Genomic DNA, 18,717 nt, shown 5'->3' with positions numbered 1-18,717 from the left:
TCACAGATGATATCTTCCTGCCTCTGCCTCATGAGTGCTGGGATTAAAGGCATGCATCACTACCACCTGGTTTAGATTAAGTTCTTTCTTTTTTAATGTCTCAAGGCTTTCCTACAGTCCAATCTTTTTTTTTTAAATATTTTTAGTATATTATGTACATAGTGTTCTGCATGCATGTATCCTTGTACACCAGAAGAGGGCCCCAGATCTCATTATAGATGGTTGTGAGTCACCTTGTGGTTACTGGGAATTGAACTCAGGACCTCTGGAAGAGAGGCAAGTGCTCTTAACCTCTTAACCTCTGAGCCATCTCTCCAGACCCTTAGTCTTAAAGGGAATCTTGGGCTTCTCTGGAAATTTCTTTATCTTATGAGGAAATGCTGATCCAGCAAGCTAATGGCCATGAGTCCTCCAATCTCTGCTTTGAAAGCCCTGTCTTTAGGAAGCACCTCCAAACTAGTTTCCTTTCATCTGGGCTAGGGACTCGCTACAGCTCTCATGTTAGTCGGGATTAGAACCCAGGTCTCCCAGCCCTGGGAGCTACAGCCTACTGTTCTGTAACTGACACTCGCTCTTCAGAGTCCTAATCTGTCTGGATTCCGGGACCTAACCTGTCTGGCTGGGTCTCCAGGACCTAACCTGTCTGGATGGGTCTCCAGGACCTGACACAGGTTATGGGTATAGATGGCAGGTCAGATGAACTATCTCCTGAGCCTTTCTGTTTTCACAGATCACTCAGAATGGGAAGTCAGGCTGGCAGAAGACAGGACGCCAAAGCAGCTATACAGTTCGTGGATGACCCAGAGGTGGAAAAGAGAGCCTGGCTCCTGGGGCATCTTCACTGGCTGGAGAGGACTCCATGCAGCATGGAGATAGTTCCCCTGGAAAGAATCAAAAGGTGAGCAGAAGTAGGAAAATGGACAGACACTAGATTAGAAAACAGCAAAACCTGGTCACTGAGGACGTGGTCGTCTGCAGACCCTGACGTCACAGTCGGGAATGAGGGTCCTGCAGAGAAGGGAGGCCAAGGCAGTCCTCTTGTTCTGTGTTCTCGTCCCGGTAGAGGCCAGCGTCTGAATCCCAGCCCTGTGGCTTTCTTGCCAGCTGTGTGGCCTTTGGCAGAGGTATACTCAGTTTCTACAACGGGAAGGGGGTTATGGACCTAGTCTTCCAGGCTTCTCAAGTGGAGCCAGACCTCATGCCCAGCCACCTGTTCTTCTGGCTAAAAGTCACTGGAAGAAACTCTGGGACCAGGAAGCTCCTTGTATACTTAGGGACACAGGGTGGTAAGTTCCTGGAGTCTGTATGATGCGCTTTTTTTTTTTTAATGAATGGATGAAAACCCATAAAGACGACCACTTCTTGAGGGAATACACTCAACCCTATAAGTCCCCTCTTTGTATTTTGCAGAAGAGGTAAGGACTTTCCAGGCTGTCGGAAGGTTGACGGAACACAAGCAGAGTGAACTCGGAGGCAGGGCAGCTCTCCCCCGTGCTTAGCTGGAATCAACCTTCATCCCAGTCCGTCTCATCATTCCCTTTCTCCTTTATGTACCTGAAGAAGTTATCAAACGGGTTTACAGATTTTTGGCTCGAGAGGAGCAATTTACTGTGTGTGGAGAAATACTTCAGGGCCTTCTAGTGCCCTCAGATTGTCCCTTGCCAACCAAGAAAAACACAACAAATAGAACAAGTTGGCGCCATTTAGAGGCAAAAGCAGTTCAGAGAGCCTTCAAACATAAGGACCTACACTTCAGTAGTAATTCAGCTCAGCGTCCCTTTCTCGCATTCCTGGCCCTTGAGCCCCGGTGGGCGGGGCTCCATTCACACCTTTCCGCGCCTAGCTAAGGGGAGGAGGCGGGGCAGGATCCAGTGAGCCAATGCGAGAGGCCTTGGTCACGAGTCGCCGGCAAGCGGGCCAATGGGACTCGGGGGCGTGGCTAGGGCCTTCCCCCTCCAAACGTTTTATAGCAATTCGGACCGAGAGGCTTTCTAGCGCTCTGGGGTACGACAGTGACCTCTGGACCCGCGGCTCTCCACGCGCTGCTGCAGCAGCCCGACCCCCTCCGCCTCACCGTCCCGCACAATGGAGTCGGTGGCCTTCCCCCGGGGCGCGGGCCAGGCTCCCTCGGCCTCCTCCCTGGCTCCCGAGCGCGCCCGGCCGCTGGCGGACGGGCTCATCAAGTCGCCCAGACCCCTGATGAAGAAGCAGGCTGTGAAGCGGCACCATCACAAACACAACCTGCGGCACCGCTACGAGTTCTTGGAGACACTGGGCAAGGGCACCTATGGGAAGGTGAAGAAGGCACGAGAGAGCTCGGGACGCCTGGTGAGTGTCCCTCGCAGCGCCCGGCTCACGGGAGCTCACAGCGCGTCCCTTGCCGTGTCCTGGCTGAGTTGCCAGGCGCGCGCATTTTAGGTGTGTCTGTCCGTGGTTTTCAGCGACAGTGTTCGTGGACCTGACAACCTTAGCAGCATCAGAGGCCTGTCGTTTGAGAAGATGGGGCTTAACTTGAATTTTCCCTGGAACAAACTTCTACGGAGTAGAATGGAAGGAGGAAGTTGAAAGCGCCAGATCTCAGTAGATGGATGAGGCGTGGAAATCGTTAACTCTCGCCTGACACTTGGGTCCTTTCCAGTTTCGTTATGATGGCCTTTGATTCTGGGAAATGTAAAACCAGGCTCTGGTGCCAGGTCCACTGTATCTCACCATGTTTTTGGGTGTGAGGCCTTTGGGGGAACTTGTCCTTTTGATTTCATGCGTGTGTAATTGCCATAGTCATCTGTAACTCTGAGCAAGTTCCTTCATCCATATTCTGTTTCCCCTTCTGCAAAACAGAGGGAACACAGCCTGCCTCACAAGCTGCTCAGGAGAGTGAGTGAATAAGAAGCAGTGTGAATGCACGTGGGTCCTGATCATAGGGCTTGCATTAATAATGGATGCTTCTATCTGGAAAGCTCCCCAGTGCCGAAAAGATAGCAAATTTACCCAAAGTTACACAGCTGTGGCTCTCCCACTCCAGTTCAGCCGGCCTGGAATTAGCCAGGTATTTGTTTAAAATGCTCAGTCTCTCATTCCCCACCACGAAGGGTCTATAATTCACATTGCAGCAAGCCTCGGAGCTTAGAGGTGATATTGTGCCAGATCCAGTGAGTGCTGTTTGTGAGGGGGGTGTGTATGTGTGACCATAGCTTGCTCTATTGACTATGGCAGTGGTCCCCTCCCCTAATTGTTTGCTTTTGCAGCCAGTAGCTGGTTTGAAATTCAAGAAGTCATTTCATTGGTAAAGGAGAGTGTATGTTGGAGAAAGGAGTGGATTATAGCCCCATCAATGGGAGCAAGTATGTTTTTCCTGCTAAGGCCTGGCACAGTCCCCAGCTGCCCGCTGCCAGGTTACAGCTATTGGGCAATCATGTACTTCCTGGCTTTCCTTTCTTTCTCTTTCTATAAAGTGCCAGGGCCCCAGAGGCTCCAGGCTTGAGACGGCTGGGCCCAAGCTTTGTCAGGGGCTTAGCTTGCAGATAGCTGCTTGTGGCTTGTGTCTGTGTCTCTTGTGAGAAAATTGGGTGGAGGAACTAGACTGGCTGAGAAACTGAGATCAAAGTTCAGAGATCCCATCAGCTCTTGACTGAGATCACTGTCTTATACAGAGAGAGAAAAGAGAAGAGAGAGAGACATCACATTTAGGCCTTGGTGGCTCTTATATCAAAACAGAGAGTTCAGAGGGAAGTCCCAGGTTCATGTGCCTTGCTGTGTGCAAGATCAGCAAATATGAAGTCTGCTCTGGACCTCTCCGACCAGACCACCAGGACAGCTGTTGAGTTTGCTCGGGGTCTCCCCACTTTCTTAGAAAGCAACTTTCTGCTCTGCTAACGATTTCTCAATCCTGGAGCATTGCCCTCACCCCCACCCACCCAACCTGACATCTTGACTGTTCTCCCTAGAGAGAGACTTGATGCTTCAGATGTGTCTGTGGGGGAGAGGGACATGGGGCTGCTTAGGTCTTCCCTGGATGCACTGAGATTGGGGGTGGGAGCCCAGTTCACAGGGAAGCCCGCTGGGTAACATCCGTCGTGGGTACTCCTCACCACATTCCCAGCTCCCTTCCCACTCTCCACTTGCAGAGATGGTCAGGAGGGTCCTGTGGGACCATCTGCAGGGAAGGACGGGGGTGGGGGACTAATGACTGCTCCAGGATGGCATCAGAGGAAAAACAAATATTTGTCCTGGATCTCAGGCACATTCCTGGTATCCAAATGACATGTCCTGCTGCGGAGTCTCCCTGCTGCGGAGTCTCCCGGCTCCCCTTACCAACCCCTCTTCCTAAAGAGAAAAACACCTGCTAGGGGCCCAGCCTTTGTTCTGATCTGTGTGGAAGTCTCTCTTCTAAGGGGGGGGCCATGAGAGGCAGGAGGGGAGCCCAAGTAGGTAGTTCTATGTAGTCTCAATGCTTCCTCTCCTTTTACATTTTCAATGGCTTAGTAGGCTTCTAAACGTTGGGAAAAGGAGAGAATCTCCTCCCTTCGTTGTCAGATGAGGGAACCGAGGCCCGGAAAGGGGAAGTGATTTGTCTTCTGGCCGGGTAATGGCAGATCTGCAACAGAAGCTCCAGACTTGTCCACCTAGGTCTCGGATGACCAAATGCTGAGTCGTGGTCTAGAAGTTAGCTTTGAAATGAGCCTGGGCTTGCCTCAGAGCTTTGTCATCCCATTGGCTAGCTCCAGCTGCCTTCCCAGCCCTCCAGGCAATGTTTAGAGTAGGAGAAGCCACTGGGAACCCCTCTTCTCAATACTGTGTTGAGGGACTGTGGGTGAAGGAACAACACTCTGTTCCTACAAAGTGTCAAATTGTGCTTCCTGTTGCTTACCAGATGAAAAGACCTTTGTTCCTCAGTATTCTTATCTGGAAAACGAGGATTATAATAATTCCTGTGTCGTGGGTTTAAGACTAAGATAATATCTGTAAATCTTAGCACAGCTTCTAACGCACATGGGATTTACTGCTCCAGTAGGGATGCGTTGACCTAGGGGCTCCTATTCTGGGCTTCTCCTGCCACAATAAGGGGCATAGGCTGTGCTCAGTCTTCTTGAGTTGAACCACTATGGCCTCTTTGCTTTGTTCAAAGTCTCTCATTCAGCCAACTTCAGAGGAGGACTCCTGCTGGCCAGCAGCCAAAGGCTTGTTGGGCAAGATGCTGCCGTCCCAGCTCCTCCTGCACCTGCCTGCTCAGCAACAGGGAGGGAGGCTGCAGGCGACTCTTGTCCTTGGGCTCCAGCCAAACCACACAAAAGGGCTGGGCAGGGAAGCTCCTTGCTCAGGAACCTGGCAGAGTGGGCTAGAAAGAGGCTAGGAGGAGGTGGCATTGTATAGGACTAGGGGAGATGGCTCAAGTTACCCACAGAGACTCTTCCCGATCCCTGCCTAGTTTTTGGTAGAGTGGTGCATCCCCACTGCTCAGCCGGAGCGGCCTAACCTAACCACTCCCGCACTATCTAAGTGGGTCATCGTCCAGCTCCTTGCCTCCTTCCCAGACAGCAGCTTCTCCATGAAGGACCAGGGAGGAGTCAAGGATGTTGGCTATGACCAGAGATGCCCAGCTTTTACTATCTCAGCACCCGGAACCAGCATCTCTGCCACCCACCCCTCTTCTTTTTTCTTCTCAATTTTTTTGATCCCCTTCTGAATACAGATCATTCCTAATCTGAGCTCTGGGAGAGAGGAGGTATTTACCAAAGGGGCCTCAGCACTACCTCCTCAGGGTATTGGCAAAGACTGGGCATGTTTTAAGTGGGAAAGAATGGCACACACAATGTGACCTACTGCAAAGTATGGGCAGTCACTTCTCCAGGGATGGGAGGCAGGGCTGGACACTTCCACGGAACTTTCGTCTTCTGAGATCCTAACGTGTCCTCCTGTGTCATCCTGTCTTGTGCTTGGAGAAACTCTGGAGAAGTCGGTTTTTCTTTTGGAGTTTTCACTGCCTGCAAATCAGGTTGGGGAATTCGCTTTCCTCTCTTTATTTTACCAGATTGCAGAGCTTCAGGGACAGGAAAATTCACTGGGATGAATTCAGCAGGAATTATGCTCCGGCAGTTAGCATGGCCAAGCATGGTGGCCTTGCCACAGTCCTTGTATGGCACCTCCCTGACACTACAGTGACCTGTTCCTGAAGGAGCTCCACACAGAATGCTGGAGCATGGAAGGGAACTCAGAGCTCCACCCTGATCTGCCTGGAATGTTCTTGCCCTTTCATAGCCCGTTGTCTTGGCTGAAAACCTCACCCATCCTTCCAGACTTGACACGGTTTGCTCCTGGGCTGGTTTCCCGTGCTCTTCCAAGTAAAGAAAGCCACTCTTTAAAGCCACTCCCCAAGCTCTTCCACAAGCGAGGATGTTAAAACGAGACAGCTAAGAGCAACTTGCTGCTCTTGCAGAGGACCTGAGTTTGGTTTCTAGTACACGTGTGGTTGCTCAGAACCATCTGTAACTCCAATGTCAGGGGATTTGGTGCCCTCTTCTGACCTCCACGGGCATTGTATGCATGTGGTACACATTCATGAAGCGCAGGCAAAACACCCATTTGCATAGGGTAAAAATAAATCTAAACAAACAAACTAGACAACCCAGTTAGCCAGATTCTTCTAGTTTTAGGTGCCTTGAGTTGCATGGCTTGAGACAGACAGGTGTGAGTCTGGGTGCCTGGGTTCACCAGCCCTGCTCAACTGCCCATGTGGTTCTGTTCATACACAGAAGCATCACTGGGCTGGTTCATGCTTCTTCTACCTCAGAGTGTGATGACCATATAATAAATTGCTTAGATATGAGTAATCTGCAGAATAAAAGGACAGTGTTAATAATTCAGGGAGCTGAAGTGATGGATAAATACTCTTGCTGCTCTTCCAGAGGACCCAGTTTGGATTCCCAATATCTACACTGTGGTTCACAACCATCCATAACTCCAGTTCCAGGGGATCTGACAGCTTCTTCTGACCTCCCTGGGCACCAGGCACACACATGGTGCACATACATATACATACAAACAAGACATGCATACATATAAAATTAATACATTTATAAAATTTAAAAAAAAATATTGTGTCCGTATGAAGATAGATCCTGGCATGTGGCCATCCTCCGTCTGGGTTTGGTGCCTGTCGAGTTGGAACCCTCTTTTGTCCTAAGGCACAGTTGCCAATTACCTTGTAGGTGAGAATAAAGGTCCCTAGAAATTAGTTCTTGTAACTGAGGTGGACTCCACCCAGGCCTGGGAGGGAGGGGAATGGGAGCCCTATCTGGTCGCTGGTTCCTTGAGGCAAAGATCACCCAGAGACTTGACCAATAGATATGAGTAATGAGTGTTCCCTAGTGTAGAGATGTTAAAGGCTTTTGCACTCAGGGGGCCCTTTCTAGCCTTGAGTGGTACCATATCTATGACATATTAAGGTTGGAAGAGTTTGGGAATAGTGGCCCAGCTTCACCAAGGCAATGCTAAATCATTCTTTCTTGTCTGTACCCCTTTTGGGAACTGTTGGAGGCATGATAGCTTGTCTCATTTCTTTCCTGGGAAGTACTAGACAGGATCTCTTAGGACCCACTGTGGATTACCAGGGATTCAGCAACAATGAGATCGGGGAGAAAATTAGAATTTCAGGCCTTCTAAGGCTAGAAGAAATGGATCTTGAGGTTTTACTTGTGTTCCCACTGGCCATGGCAAGTTCTCAAGATTCTTCTAACCTTCCATTTTGGAAGCTCGTTTCTTTTAACCCTTCCTTCCTTTAGAGCTCTGTCCCTAAGCCTGTGATGTCATCTCAGTATTCCATACGCTTGTGTCCATACAACTGTGCATCTAACCCCTGCCCGGTCTTTGCCTGGATGCATTTTAAGCTCTCAGGCCTTTGCTGCTGTCCAGATAGCGATGTGTGTGTTTACATATGACTGTTTTTCCTACCTACTATATATATTTTTTATAGATCTTTGTCTCTAAAAATTTCACAGCCCCTTTACTCATTGTCTGGTTTTATGAACAAAGACTTACAGAAGAGGGAGCAAGCCCTGCAAGCTCCCCTTCAGGGTGAGGAAAGAGGTGTGTAGGAGTATCGCTCAGTGGTGAATGTCTCCTAGTTGAAGGAATATTCAAGGCCTGTGCCGTGCTCCCCTGTCCTACACCCAGGTCTAAGCCCTGGGGGTGTTCTGCCTGGCTTTTTTGGGAGAGATGAGTGGGGTTAGAGCAGAATGTTGCAGCAGCCTGATCCCCACAGCTGCAGCATCCCCTGCGTTGGGCCTCTCGGGGATGAGGCTCCATGGTGACCATCTGCCATTGTCTTCCCTGCCCTGCTCTGGGGAGAGCTGAGAATGGGGCCTGCCCCCTTTCAGCCATGCAGCTTTAGGGCAGGATGGGGTGGAGGGCACGCCATCCGTGGCCCGTTGCCGGGGTGACCGGTCTGTGGGCATTGTGAGCAACTCCTCTGACAGGATTAGGGCTATTCCACATTCTTGTCAGACGGGGAGCACAAGCCCAAAGAGCCTGGTGTCCTGAGAGCAGAAGCCATTGTCTACCTCCAGAGCCTGTGAAAGGGTGGATTAGAGGCCCCACCCCTTGAGCTGGGGTTTCCTTTCTGTCTCCTTTTGAATCCAGAGGGGAGGCCAGCCCTCCTGTGAAATTGTATGAGGAGCTGTGTACCTCAGTCTGGGCCTTCATATTTCTCATTTCGTGTGTGAAGAGGAAGTCTTGTGTTTACCATTCTTTTGGTGTCCTTGGCCAGAATTTGCCAGGAACTGACTGGTCTGGGACATCCAACCCTCACCCAGACTCTGAGGGCCCCTGGCCTTTGTCCAGCTCACTTCACAGACTCAGCGCAGCGAAACCCCTCAGACTACTAAGTTCAGCCCGTGTATTTCACAGAAAGGCAACTGAAATTCTGAGAGGGTTGGGACTCGCCCAAAGCCATCAGGACAGAGCCTGAGAACCAGGCACACTGGGTCCCAGCTCCGTGGTTTCCCATTAGTCACTCTGGCTGTGCCTTGTCCTACCTAGACCACTACTGAGTGCCACGGATCAGGGAGACCGAGGCTCTTAGGTGCTGAGCTGCACCGCCTTCCTTTCCTCTGTACCCACCCTTCCTGAAGCCACCACACACCAGCTGGAGGAGTTAAATCATTGTGTGTCCCACCTTTCCAGAGAAAGACACCAAATCCCAGAGGACCCTCTGTTGAGTTGTTTACTTGTTGGGAAGGAAGGGACATTCCTTACCTGGACTTCAAAGACTGGTCTGTGGAGGGTAGTTCCTTTGTGTGTGTGTGTGTGTGTGTGTGTGTGTGTGTGTGTGTGTGTTGGTGATCTGTATAAAATTTTCCATTTTAACTATCTTTATGTGTATAACTCACTAGCACATTGAATATATCTACAATATTGTTAAGCATCACAATATAAAATAGCTTTCTTTAATTTTTTAATATAATGTGTATGAGTGTCTGCTCTGGATGCAGTGTGTATGGGTATCTACTCTGGATGCATGTTTGTCCATCTGTAGACTAGAGTTACAGACAGTTGTGAGCTACATATGAGTGCTGGGAAGCAAACTTACATCCTTTGGAAGAGCAGCCAGTGCTCTTAGCTACTGGGATGTTGCTCCAGCTCTCTAAAATCTTTATCATCCCAAATAGGAGCTCTTTTTACATTAAATAATAACGCCCCCATGCCACACTTGAGCCCTGTACTCCTGGTAACTTTTGATCTATTTTCTGTCTGTACAGCTGTTAGTTTTAGTGCCTCATAAAAGCGGCTCACATAATATTTGTCACTCTGTGCGACTAACTTAGCTCCCTGAGTATGTCTTCATGGTTCAGCCATCTTATAGGAGGTATAAGAATTCCGTTCCTTTTTCTGACTGATTAATATCAAATTTTGTCTATCCATTTGCCTGTTGATAGGCATTTGGGTTGCTGTAATTTTTGGCTAGCGCTTGGTTGTTTAGCAACTTGGAGTGCGGGACAGAAAAAGGACTAAACTCAGAATCAGGTTGCCAGTTGTGCTAGGCTGTGGCTATGACTTTAAGGAACGCATTTAGCCTCTTGGGTTTCCAGGTTCTTCATTTGTTTTTTTAAAATATAATTCCCAGAGTTGTGAGGACCAATTTATCTACTAATGCAGTAAATTGCTATTCACTTTCTAATGCGTGCTAGCTAGGTCCTCTGTCTGGTGTCAAGCTCCCAGTACTGAGTAAATCATCGCAGGTCCTTGTCTTTGGGGTGCACTGTGCCCATTAGACTTGTAAATCCTGAAGCATCAAACTTCACAGGTGTAGGTGTTATGTTTCTGATTCATTGGCAGAGTTTGAAAATGAGGCCATTTTCAGCGCTGCACTGGGTGGACTGCACTGGGCCCACATGAGGAACTTTTTCTAGACAAGGCCGTCTCCAGATTCCTGTCACCTGCCCTGGTAAAGGTGGTGGCTTCTCTTGGTACATTCTGTGGTTTGTGTTTCAGCTGCAGGCAGAGTACCGGGGTCAGGGCTCATGGAGCATCCTCAGGGACGCCTCTCCCTGCTATACCTTTCTCCTTAATCTCGGGCATCTTCTTTTCCCAGGTGGCCATCAAGTCGATCCGGAAAGACAAAATTAAAGATGAGCAGGATCTGTTGCATATAAGGAGGGAGATTGAGATCATGTCATCGCTCAACCATCCGCACATCATTGCCATCCATGAAGGTATGGCAGTGGGACATTTGGAACTGGGAGTCATAAATCTGTGTGTGTGTGTGTGTGTGTGTGTGTGTATGTGTGTGTGTGTTGTGTGTATGTGTAGGTGTGTGTATGTGTGTGTAGGGGTGTGTATGTATAGGTGTGTGTGTATAGGTGTGTGTGTATAGGGGTGTGTGTGTGTGTGTGTGTGTGTGTAGAAGTCAAAACTGCCAACACAAAGAAGTAAACATGAGCCCAACGGTACATGCCTGTAATCCCAACTGTGATGCCTGTAATCCCAGCAGCCCCCGGAGGCTTGAGACAGGAGGAATATAAGTTTGAAGCCAGTCTAAGCTGCATAACAAAACCCTGCCTTTATATAAATACATAACTTGAACAAATAAAGTTCTTTTAAAAAAGAAGAAGTAAGAATGATAAAGGCTTAGAGTTGCAGAAGCTGGATTCAGAACCCTGTCAGATGACACAGAAAACTCAGTAAGAACTGGGTTTTAGTTCCTCTTTTCAAAAATGGTATAGTCCCATTTACATCACAAGGTGGTTGCAAGAATCCAACTGGGTAGGATCATTGAGTACTCTGTAAGTGGAAAAGCTGTAGGTTTGTTTGTGTTTATCACGTGGCTGTGGTCCTACCTACAATCCCATTGCTAGGTAAATGCTGTAAATTGAGCTGCATCCTCATCCCAGACTGCAAGCCTTTCGTCCTCATTATTTTTCTGTACTAGCACTGCCTCCCAACCCCATGAGATCTCAGCAACCCAGGGGAAGCTGAAATGCCAGAGTCTGCCCCTGTCTCGGGTATGTGGGTGCTGTTCATCGTTCATCTGTCAGCCAGGCCTCCTAAAGTCATCCTGTGCCCCTGAATCACTCCCGCCATGGGCTTGCTCTGCCTCTTCTTGTCTCTTGGCATCTTCCCCTCTGACATCAATTGTGGCTTGATCACTCTGGCTGCCTTCCTCCCTGCGGGCCAGACAACAAAGTGAGCAGGAGGAGAGGGTGATGAGGGAAGAAGGGAGAACACCCTCCCACGTACACCTGTCTGCTTCAAGTCTTTATGTAATACCAGCTAAAGGGGATCAGAGGCAGGGGAAGAAGAGAGCCTGCGGATTTGTCTAGAGCGTTTTTCTGTCTGAGGACTCCTGATGGGAAGCACAGAGATATCTCCACTCTCGGGTACATAGGAATATAAAGGGCAAAGCTGTTGTTATGAACCTGTGGCTTGAACGTGTCCCATGAGGAGCCCAGACAAGTGGCTGAAAAGGCACGCTTGGTGACTGGCAGCGTGTGCCTGCGTGCCCTCACATGCATGAATCTGGGTGAATATAAATTCTCTCCATCTCTCCATACTCAGTTTCTATTTGAGTCTGAGAACTGAGCTGATGCTGAGGGTATGTGTGTGCATGTGTATGAGTCTGTATATCTGTGTATCTCTGTGTGTGTGTGTGTCTGTATCTCTGTGTGTGTCTGTATGTCTGTGTATCTGTGTATGTCTGTGTGTATGTGTTTGTGTATCTCTGTGTGTGTCTGTCTGTATCTCTGTGTGTGTGTCTGTATGACTTTGTATCTGTGTGTGTCTTTGTGTCTGTGTCTGTATCTGTGTGTGTGTATGTCTGTGTATCTGTGTTTCTGTATCTGTGTGTCTGTGTATCTGTGTTTGCATGTGTGTGTGTCTGTATGTCTGTGTACCTGTGTGTGTGTGTGTGTGTCTGTATATCTGCATGTGTATGTGTGTTAATAGTGCACACACAGGACATTACTGTTTTGGGGTGTCTGAAGGGTTTCTCTAGATTCATCTTCATTTCGCTACAGGTTTTTAGGTGTTGGGGCTGGGAGAATGCTGAGACTTGACTTTTAATCTAAATGTACCCCAAAATGCACCATGCTGGCTCTTTATCTTTGTTTCCTAACATAAAGATTGTTTATAAACTGAGACTCACATGTGTGGAATCTCGGTCAAGAGCCCCTAAGAGCCTGGGTCACCACACTCACCTGGAAAACAACATTATAAGCCTTCTTCTGGCTTTGTAGCTGACATCTGGGAGTGGGGAGTCATCCCTTAGCTGCTTCTCAGAGGCTAGACAGCAACAGCTCTGGGGCTGGCCAAGCAAGCCAAACTCATAGGACCCGTTTAACACAGATGCAGTGTCATAGGCCAGCATGTTCTGACACACCAGCCGAAGGGCCAGTTCCTTTGTACTTTCTAGAGGACTGGAGCCAGGTCACAGCCTGGAGTGGCGAGCCAGCCCTTCTTCCCCACGGAGATGGACTAACTGGGGTGGGCTGACTGCCAAAAGCCAGACAGCCAATTAATTACCCCATATTTATTGACTGCCTCTGTGTCTGAGGCCATATGCACTCTGACTCTGGCCTAGGTACTCCGAATGGGAAGTCAGAGGTGGCAGGAGTGAGGACTGTCTCAACCCTCACTGTCACAAGGCAGGTCTGTTGTTAGACTTTACGTGAGGACATTGAATACTGCAATAGGTCCCATTTTTTGAGCGCTTTCTCCTGTGGCAGAGACTGTGCCAGCAAGAGCTGTCACTGATTTCTTGCCTGTTTCCCACCGCAGACCTGTGAGGTTGCTGGTGTTTATTGTCTGCTCTCAAGGTAGGAAACTAAGGCACAGTGGTGTGACCGTTTGTCAGATTCATCCAGTAACTCTTCATGCTCACTGAGATCTAGTAGGGATTTCACCAAGGTCATAAGATGAAGAAGTATAGGGTCTGGACCAAAGAGCCCAGCTTTTTATCCCTAGCAGTGCTGGCTTCTTTCTCCGGGGAGTTTACAGAGTCCTCGAAAGCCTAAACGTAGCCGCTGACCTCTGGTCTTGATTTGCTGGTCCCAGGAGATGCAGCCCCTGGAGAAGACATTCCAGAGGGAGATCCTGTCTGGCTTGAGGCTATGGAAGAGATAATGGTCCACGTTGGGACAGTGTTCTCTGGAAGGCCTGACATTGTCATTTGCCCTCTCCAGTGTTTGAGAACAGCAGCAAGATCGTGATTGTCATGGAGTACGCCAGCCGGGGTGATCTGTATGAATACATCAGTGAGCGGCCACGGCTGAGCGAGCGGGACGCCAGGCATTTCTTCCGACAGATCGTCTCTGCCCTGCACTACTGCCACCAGGTAAGTGCCCACCGGTCTCTGTTGTGTTTGGGGGAAGAGGGTGCCCCTGGGGCCCTAAGGCTTCTGGACTCTCAGACCAAGGGATGCTAGCACACGGGAGGGCCTATGATTCCTTGGACTACGTCAGCGAATTTCTGAATACCAACCTGCCTGTGCTCAGCTCTATTAATTCCATTTTCTAGACTAGGTCCCTTGTCTTCCTTCCCTTCCCTTGTAACATTCCCTGACTGTGTTCCCTTTCTCTTTTAGAATGGGATTGTTCACCGTGATCTCAAGCTGGAGAACATCCTTCTAGATGCCAATGGAAATATCAAGGTGGGCATCACTTCTGGTTTCTAGAAGCTTCCCTGTCCCACCCTAGGTTTTCTGTTCTGTCTCCAGTCAAGTGGCTCTAAGTGCTCAGGGGGTCCCTGAAGCTAAGCCAAGCCTGGACCTCAGTCATCATTCATCCCAACACTTCCTTTATGGATGGGGCCCTGAGCCCCCAAGAGGAAGATCACCCTACTGTGGTCATACACGAACCTGTGCACACAATTTAATATGCTACAGACAAGAAGCCCTGTGGCTTCTTTCCTCATTAGCATCACTTTCGGTTCCCCACAGCCACTGGACGCTCATGCTGAAGCAGCTAGATTTGTCAGTCAGAGGGTCAGGTCAGGGAGATAAACCAGAATCTCAAGACTAGAAGGGAACGATGGCAAGAGCTGATTTTGGTGACAAGTTAGCCCGGCAAACAACTGGGAGAGTGACATAATCTAACCCTGCTCAGAATCTATCTGACACAGGACAAAGGTCACTCCATGACTGCTGACCTGTGTGTCCTGAGATATCCTGGTACTAAGTCTGTAACCCTTATCCAGCCAGTTCCCGAAGCAGGCAGGGTTTCTTTGAAGCTGACAGGAGAGGGAGGCCAGAGCCAGTAAACACACACATACACTAGACAAGCGCACAGGCTCTGTTGGTACCAATCATCAACGTCATTATAGGCTCACCTGGCAACGTCTTGATAAGACGCCAATAAAGCTATAAACAAGGGATCCAGAGTTTTACGAATAGGCTTCCCCACCCTGCACACATGACCCTTTGATGGGGTGAAGGGTCAGGTAGCTCCAGGGTCTTGGCCTCCACCTCTAGCTGAAATAGATAGAAAAGAAGATGATCTTAGAAACTCTCAGACCCCTGAAATAAATCATCTCAGGGACCCTTTGAGAAGATTCCATCTCCTGTGTGTGGACAGCCCTGACCTTTGTCCTCTCCTCTTCTCTCCCCCCTTCTCCTTGCCTCTCCCCCTTGGCCATGCATGTTCACCCTGGGTTCCTATTCAGGTGTGAGCAGAGATGAGACCTTTGCTCAGAAGGACAGCTCAGACTTCACATGGTCACTGGGTCAGGGCCCTTACTTGCCTATTGAAAGCCTCAGGGCACTGTCTTTCAAGACAGTGAGCTATGAGATGTGGGTTGGGAGTGTCTTTCCTTCTGTCAGGGCTTGGCTTTCCCCAGGATCTGGAGAGAGCATGGCTAAGAGCTGTGAACAGCCCAGCCTTTGGCATGACCTGTGTTTGTCCCAACCCTATAGATTGCTGATTTTGGCCTCTCCAACCTGTACCACAAAGGCAAGTTCCTTCAGACATTCTGTGGGAGCCCTCTCTATGCCTCACCTGAGATCATCAACGGGAAGCCCTATGTGGGCCCAGAGGTAAGAGCTCTCCTCCTGCAGGTATCCCTGAGTCTGGGTCATGCAAGTTGAGCTAATTTGCTAGATATGTCCTTTTCCAGAGCACAAAGCTCAGGCCCCTACAAGGTGACAATTTGCCAAGCCTTGAGGCAGAAGTAGAGAGATGTCATAGAGCTGAGGCTCCCTGGCATCCTGTCTCCTTCTTGTCCCCTGGTTCTCATCACCTCCTGGCACTCAGTCCAGCCACCTCACCTTGACCCAGAATGACGGCAATGGCCTGACCACTGCTCCCATGCTTGTGGCTGTCCCTCCCAGGGGAAGTGACTGCCAGTATCTCTTCTTACGAAACCCCGATCCCTCTGCTGCTTCCTCTATGTCACCTCTGCTTACAAGAGGAAGTAAGAGGAAGTCTTCAGATATGACCTTCCCCTCTTCCATTGTGTTGGAGATACGGATGACAGCCCCCTTCCAGTCTGTGGCCCACGCTGTGCCTTTGCTGAGCGTCCCCTGCCCTCTCTTTCAGGTGGACAGCTGGTCTCTGGGAGTTCTCCTATACATTCTGGTGCATGGCACCATGCCCTTTGATGGGCAGGATCACAAAACACTGGTGAAACAAATCAGCAGTGGGGCTTACCGTGAACCCCCCAAGCCGTCTGGTAAGTGAGAACTGTGGTCCAGCTGGGGGCATGTCACTCTCCTTGATTCCTGAGACAGCGACTAGACCATGGAGATAAGGAAAGTAGCAGTCCACAGTGACTCAGGGAAGATGAGGATGCACCCTACTGGTCTCTCTCCAGCCTGAGACCTCTGAGGGAGGGGGCAGCTCTCTTCATTAGAAGCTTGCATTAGAAGGGCTTTCTAAGGTCCAGCCTAATCCTCTTTGCTATAGTTGTATTGCTGCCTATTGCCTTTTTCCTCCTCCTAAGAAATCTGAGCTTTCACATATGATACAGAGAGCAGGAAGATGTATGTGACAGCCTTGCTTTATCCATGAGCACAGTCCCTGTCAGATTGAATTTCAGCAGAGAAAGAGCGTACCGATGTAGAAACCAGGGCTGATAAAGAGAGCTTGTGGGACAGAGGCAATTGACTGAGTCTGTCTGGCCTAGGGAGTGGGCCTGAAGCTGTATGGAGCCTGAGGAAGGAATGTGCTGCTCTAACCCAGAAACATGAGCAGTGTCCCCACTGGAGTGAGACAGGCTGTGCTAGAGGACCTTGGGTGCCCTTACACTGTCAAACTGGAGCCCTTGCCTTCGTTTTTCAGATGCCTGTGGCCTCATCCGTTGGCTGTTAATGGTGAACCCCACCCGTCGGGCCACACTGGAGGATGTAGCCAGTCACTGGTGGGTCAACTGGGGCTATACTACCAGAGTTGGGGAACAGGAAGCTGTGCGCGAGGGTGCGCACCCTGGTGGCGACTCTGGCCGGGCCTCCATGGCCGACTGGCTACGACGCTCCTCCCGTCCCCTCCTGGAGAACGGGGCTAAGGTGTGCAGCTTCTTCAAACAGCATGTACCAGGAGGTGGAAGCACTGGACCCGGGCTGGAACGGCAACATTCTCTTAAGAAGTCCCGGAAAGAGAATGACATGGCTCAGACTCTGCAGGGCGACCCAGCTGAGGACACCTCCCCTCGCCCTGGCAAGAGCAGCCTCAAGCTACCAAAAAGCATTCTCAAGAAAAAGGCCTCTACCTCCTCAGGAGCGGTCCAGGAGGACCCTCAGGAACTCAGCCCAGTGCCCGATACCCCAGGGCAGCCTGTCCCTGCTGTGGCCCTACTCCCGAGAAAGGGCATCCTCAAGAAGTCTCGCCAGCGTGAGTCTGGTTATTATTCCTCTCCAGAGCCCAGTGAGTCTGGGGAACTCTTAGATGCTGGTGATGTGTTTGTGAATGGAGACCCTGTGGAGCAGAAGTCTCCACAAGCTCCAGGGCACCTCCTCCACCGAAAGGGCATTCTCAAACTCAATGGCAAGTTCTCACGCACAGCCTTGGAAGGCACAGCCCCTAGCACCTTTGGCTCCCTGGACCAATTGGCCTCCCCTCACCCTGCAGTGCGGGCCAGCCGCCCCTCAGGGGCCGTGAGCGAGGACAGCATCTTGTCCTCTGAGTCCTTCGACCAGTTGGACTTGCCTGAGCGGCTCCCCGAAACCCCACTGCGGGGCTGTGTGTCTGTGGACAACCTGAGGGGGCTTGAGCAGCCACCCTCGGAAGGCCTGAGGCGTTGGTGGCAGGAGCCCCTGGGGGAGAGCTGCTTTTCTCTGACAGATTGCCAAGAGGTGACAGCAGCCTACCGACAAGCCCTAGGCATTTGCTCAAAGCTCAGCTGAAGACAGAGGCAGCGCCCCAGTTGGGGTGGGTTCGGAAAGGTTTTGCAGAGGGTTCCCGGGGAAATGGGGGAGGGAGTAGAAAAGTTCATCCAGGCCTCCAAGTCTTCAGCCTGATGAACCAGAAAGTTGAGGAGGGAAATGGTACCCATGCGGGAGGGACTGGGAAGAACTCAGATTCCAGGCTGCCGGGATGTCGTAGTGGGACCTCGGAGACCTGATGCGCACTCACTCAGCAGTGCCTACCTCCACTATGCCACGAGTGTTACCCACCTCTCCGCTGGTGCCAGTGTCGGGATGCATCTTCACACAAGGTCCTTTTCCCACCAACCACCAGAGTTAGAACCCTGACATGCCTGGGGGGAATCTGGAGTAACCTTTCCTCTCTTACTTAAAGAGGAAGCAGCCTCTGGTTCTCATCTTCCAAACCCAAGCCTCCCAGAGTCTGTCGCTGCTGTGGATCTCAGAGACCTGAAGAGACTCCGACTGCTGTTTGACTTCATCTCAAGAGGTCCAGATGCCTCTGGATGCCACCTCAGACCTCAAAGACTTGAGCTTTTGCCTTGAAGCTGCTTGACATCTAGACTATGGGTGGATGTGTCTATTTCTCAGGCTAACAGGACCTAGAATGTGCTGATTTATTTATTTATTTTTTTGTTCTCAATTTTATTTTATTTTTTGTTTGTTGTTTGTTTTTTTAAGTGGATTTTGCTGCTTTCAGCAACGTGGATGCTGTGTTCTGGGGAGAGCCATTGGGCCACTGAAGTTTATAGAAGTATTTGGCAGTGATGTCCCTCTAAGGGGTGGGAGGGGGCAGGGCTGGCTTTTTCAAACTTAGGTTCTGAGCACTGGATTGGCTGTCTGGTCCCTTCACACCTTAGACTGTCCACCATCCCTCA

The 18,717-nt window shown here is 50.2% G+C and overlaps 1 protein-coding gene across 1 annotated transcript; it reads left to right on the top strand.

Annotated features, from left to right (window-relative positions):
- Positions 1-1,999: 1,999 nt before the first annotated feature.
- Nuak2 (NUAK family kinase 2) lies at positions 2,000-18,455 on the top strand. Its single transcript, XM_038350057.1, has 7 exons — positions 2,000-2,328; positions 10,586-10,706; positions 13,671-13,822; positions 14,072-14,137; positions 15,398-15,517; positions 16,020-16,152; positions 16,761-18,455. The coding sequence occupies exons 1-7, from the start codon at positions 2,086-2,088 to the stop codon at positions 17,819-17,821; spliced, it is 1,896 nt and encodes a 631-aa protein (XP_038205985.1). The 5' UTR covers positions 2,000-2,085; the 3' UTR covers positions 17,822-18,455.
- Positions 18,456-18,717: the final 262 nt, after the last annotated feature.

The sequence above is a fragment of the Arvicola amphibius genome, chromosome 12 (genome assembly GCF_903992535.2).
Source record: "Arvicola amphibius chromosome 12, mArvAmp1.2, whole genome shotgun sequence".
NCBI lineage: Eukaryota > Metazoa > Chordata > Mammalia > Rodentia > Cricetidae > Arvicola > Arvicola amphibius.
This window is presented reverse-complemented; position numbering and strand designations above follow the sequence as displayed.

Excerpts from the sequence above, each read along its gene's own strand:
- Nuak2 (XM_038350057.1), top strand. The coding sequence starts at position 2,086 with ATGGAGTCGGTGGCCTTCCCCCGGGGCGCGGGCCAGGCTCCCTCGGCC. Across the intron at positions 2,329-10,585 it reads GAGAGAGCTCGGGACGCCTG|GTGGCCATCAAGTCGATCCG; the intron begins GTGAGTGTCCCT and ends TTCTTTTCCCAG. Across the intron at positions 13,823-14,071 it reads CCCTGCACTACTGCCACCAG|AATGGGATTGTTCACCGTGA; the intron begins GTAAGTGCCCAC and ends TTTCTCTTTTAG.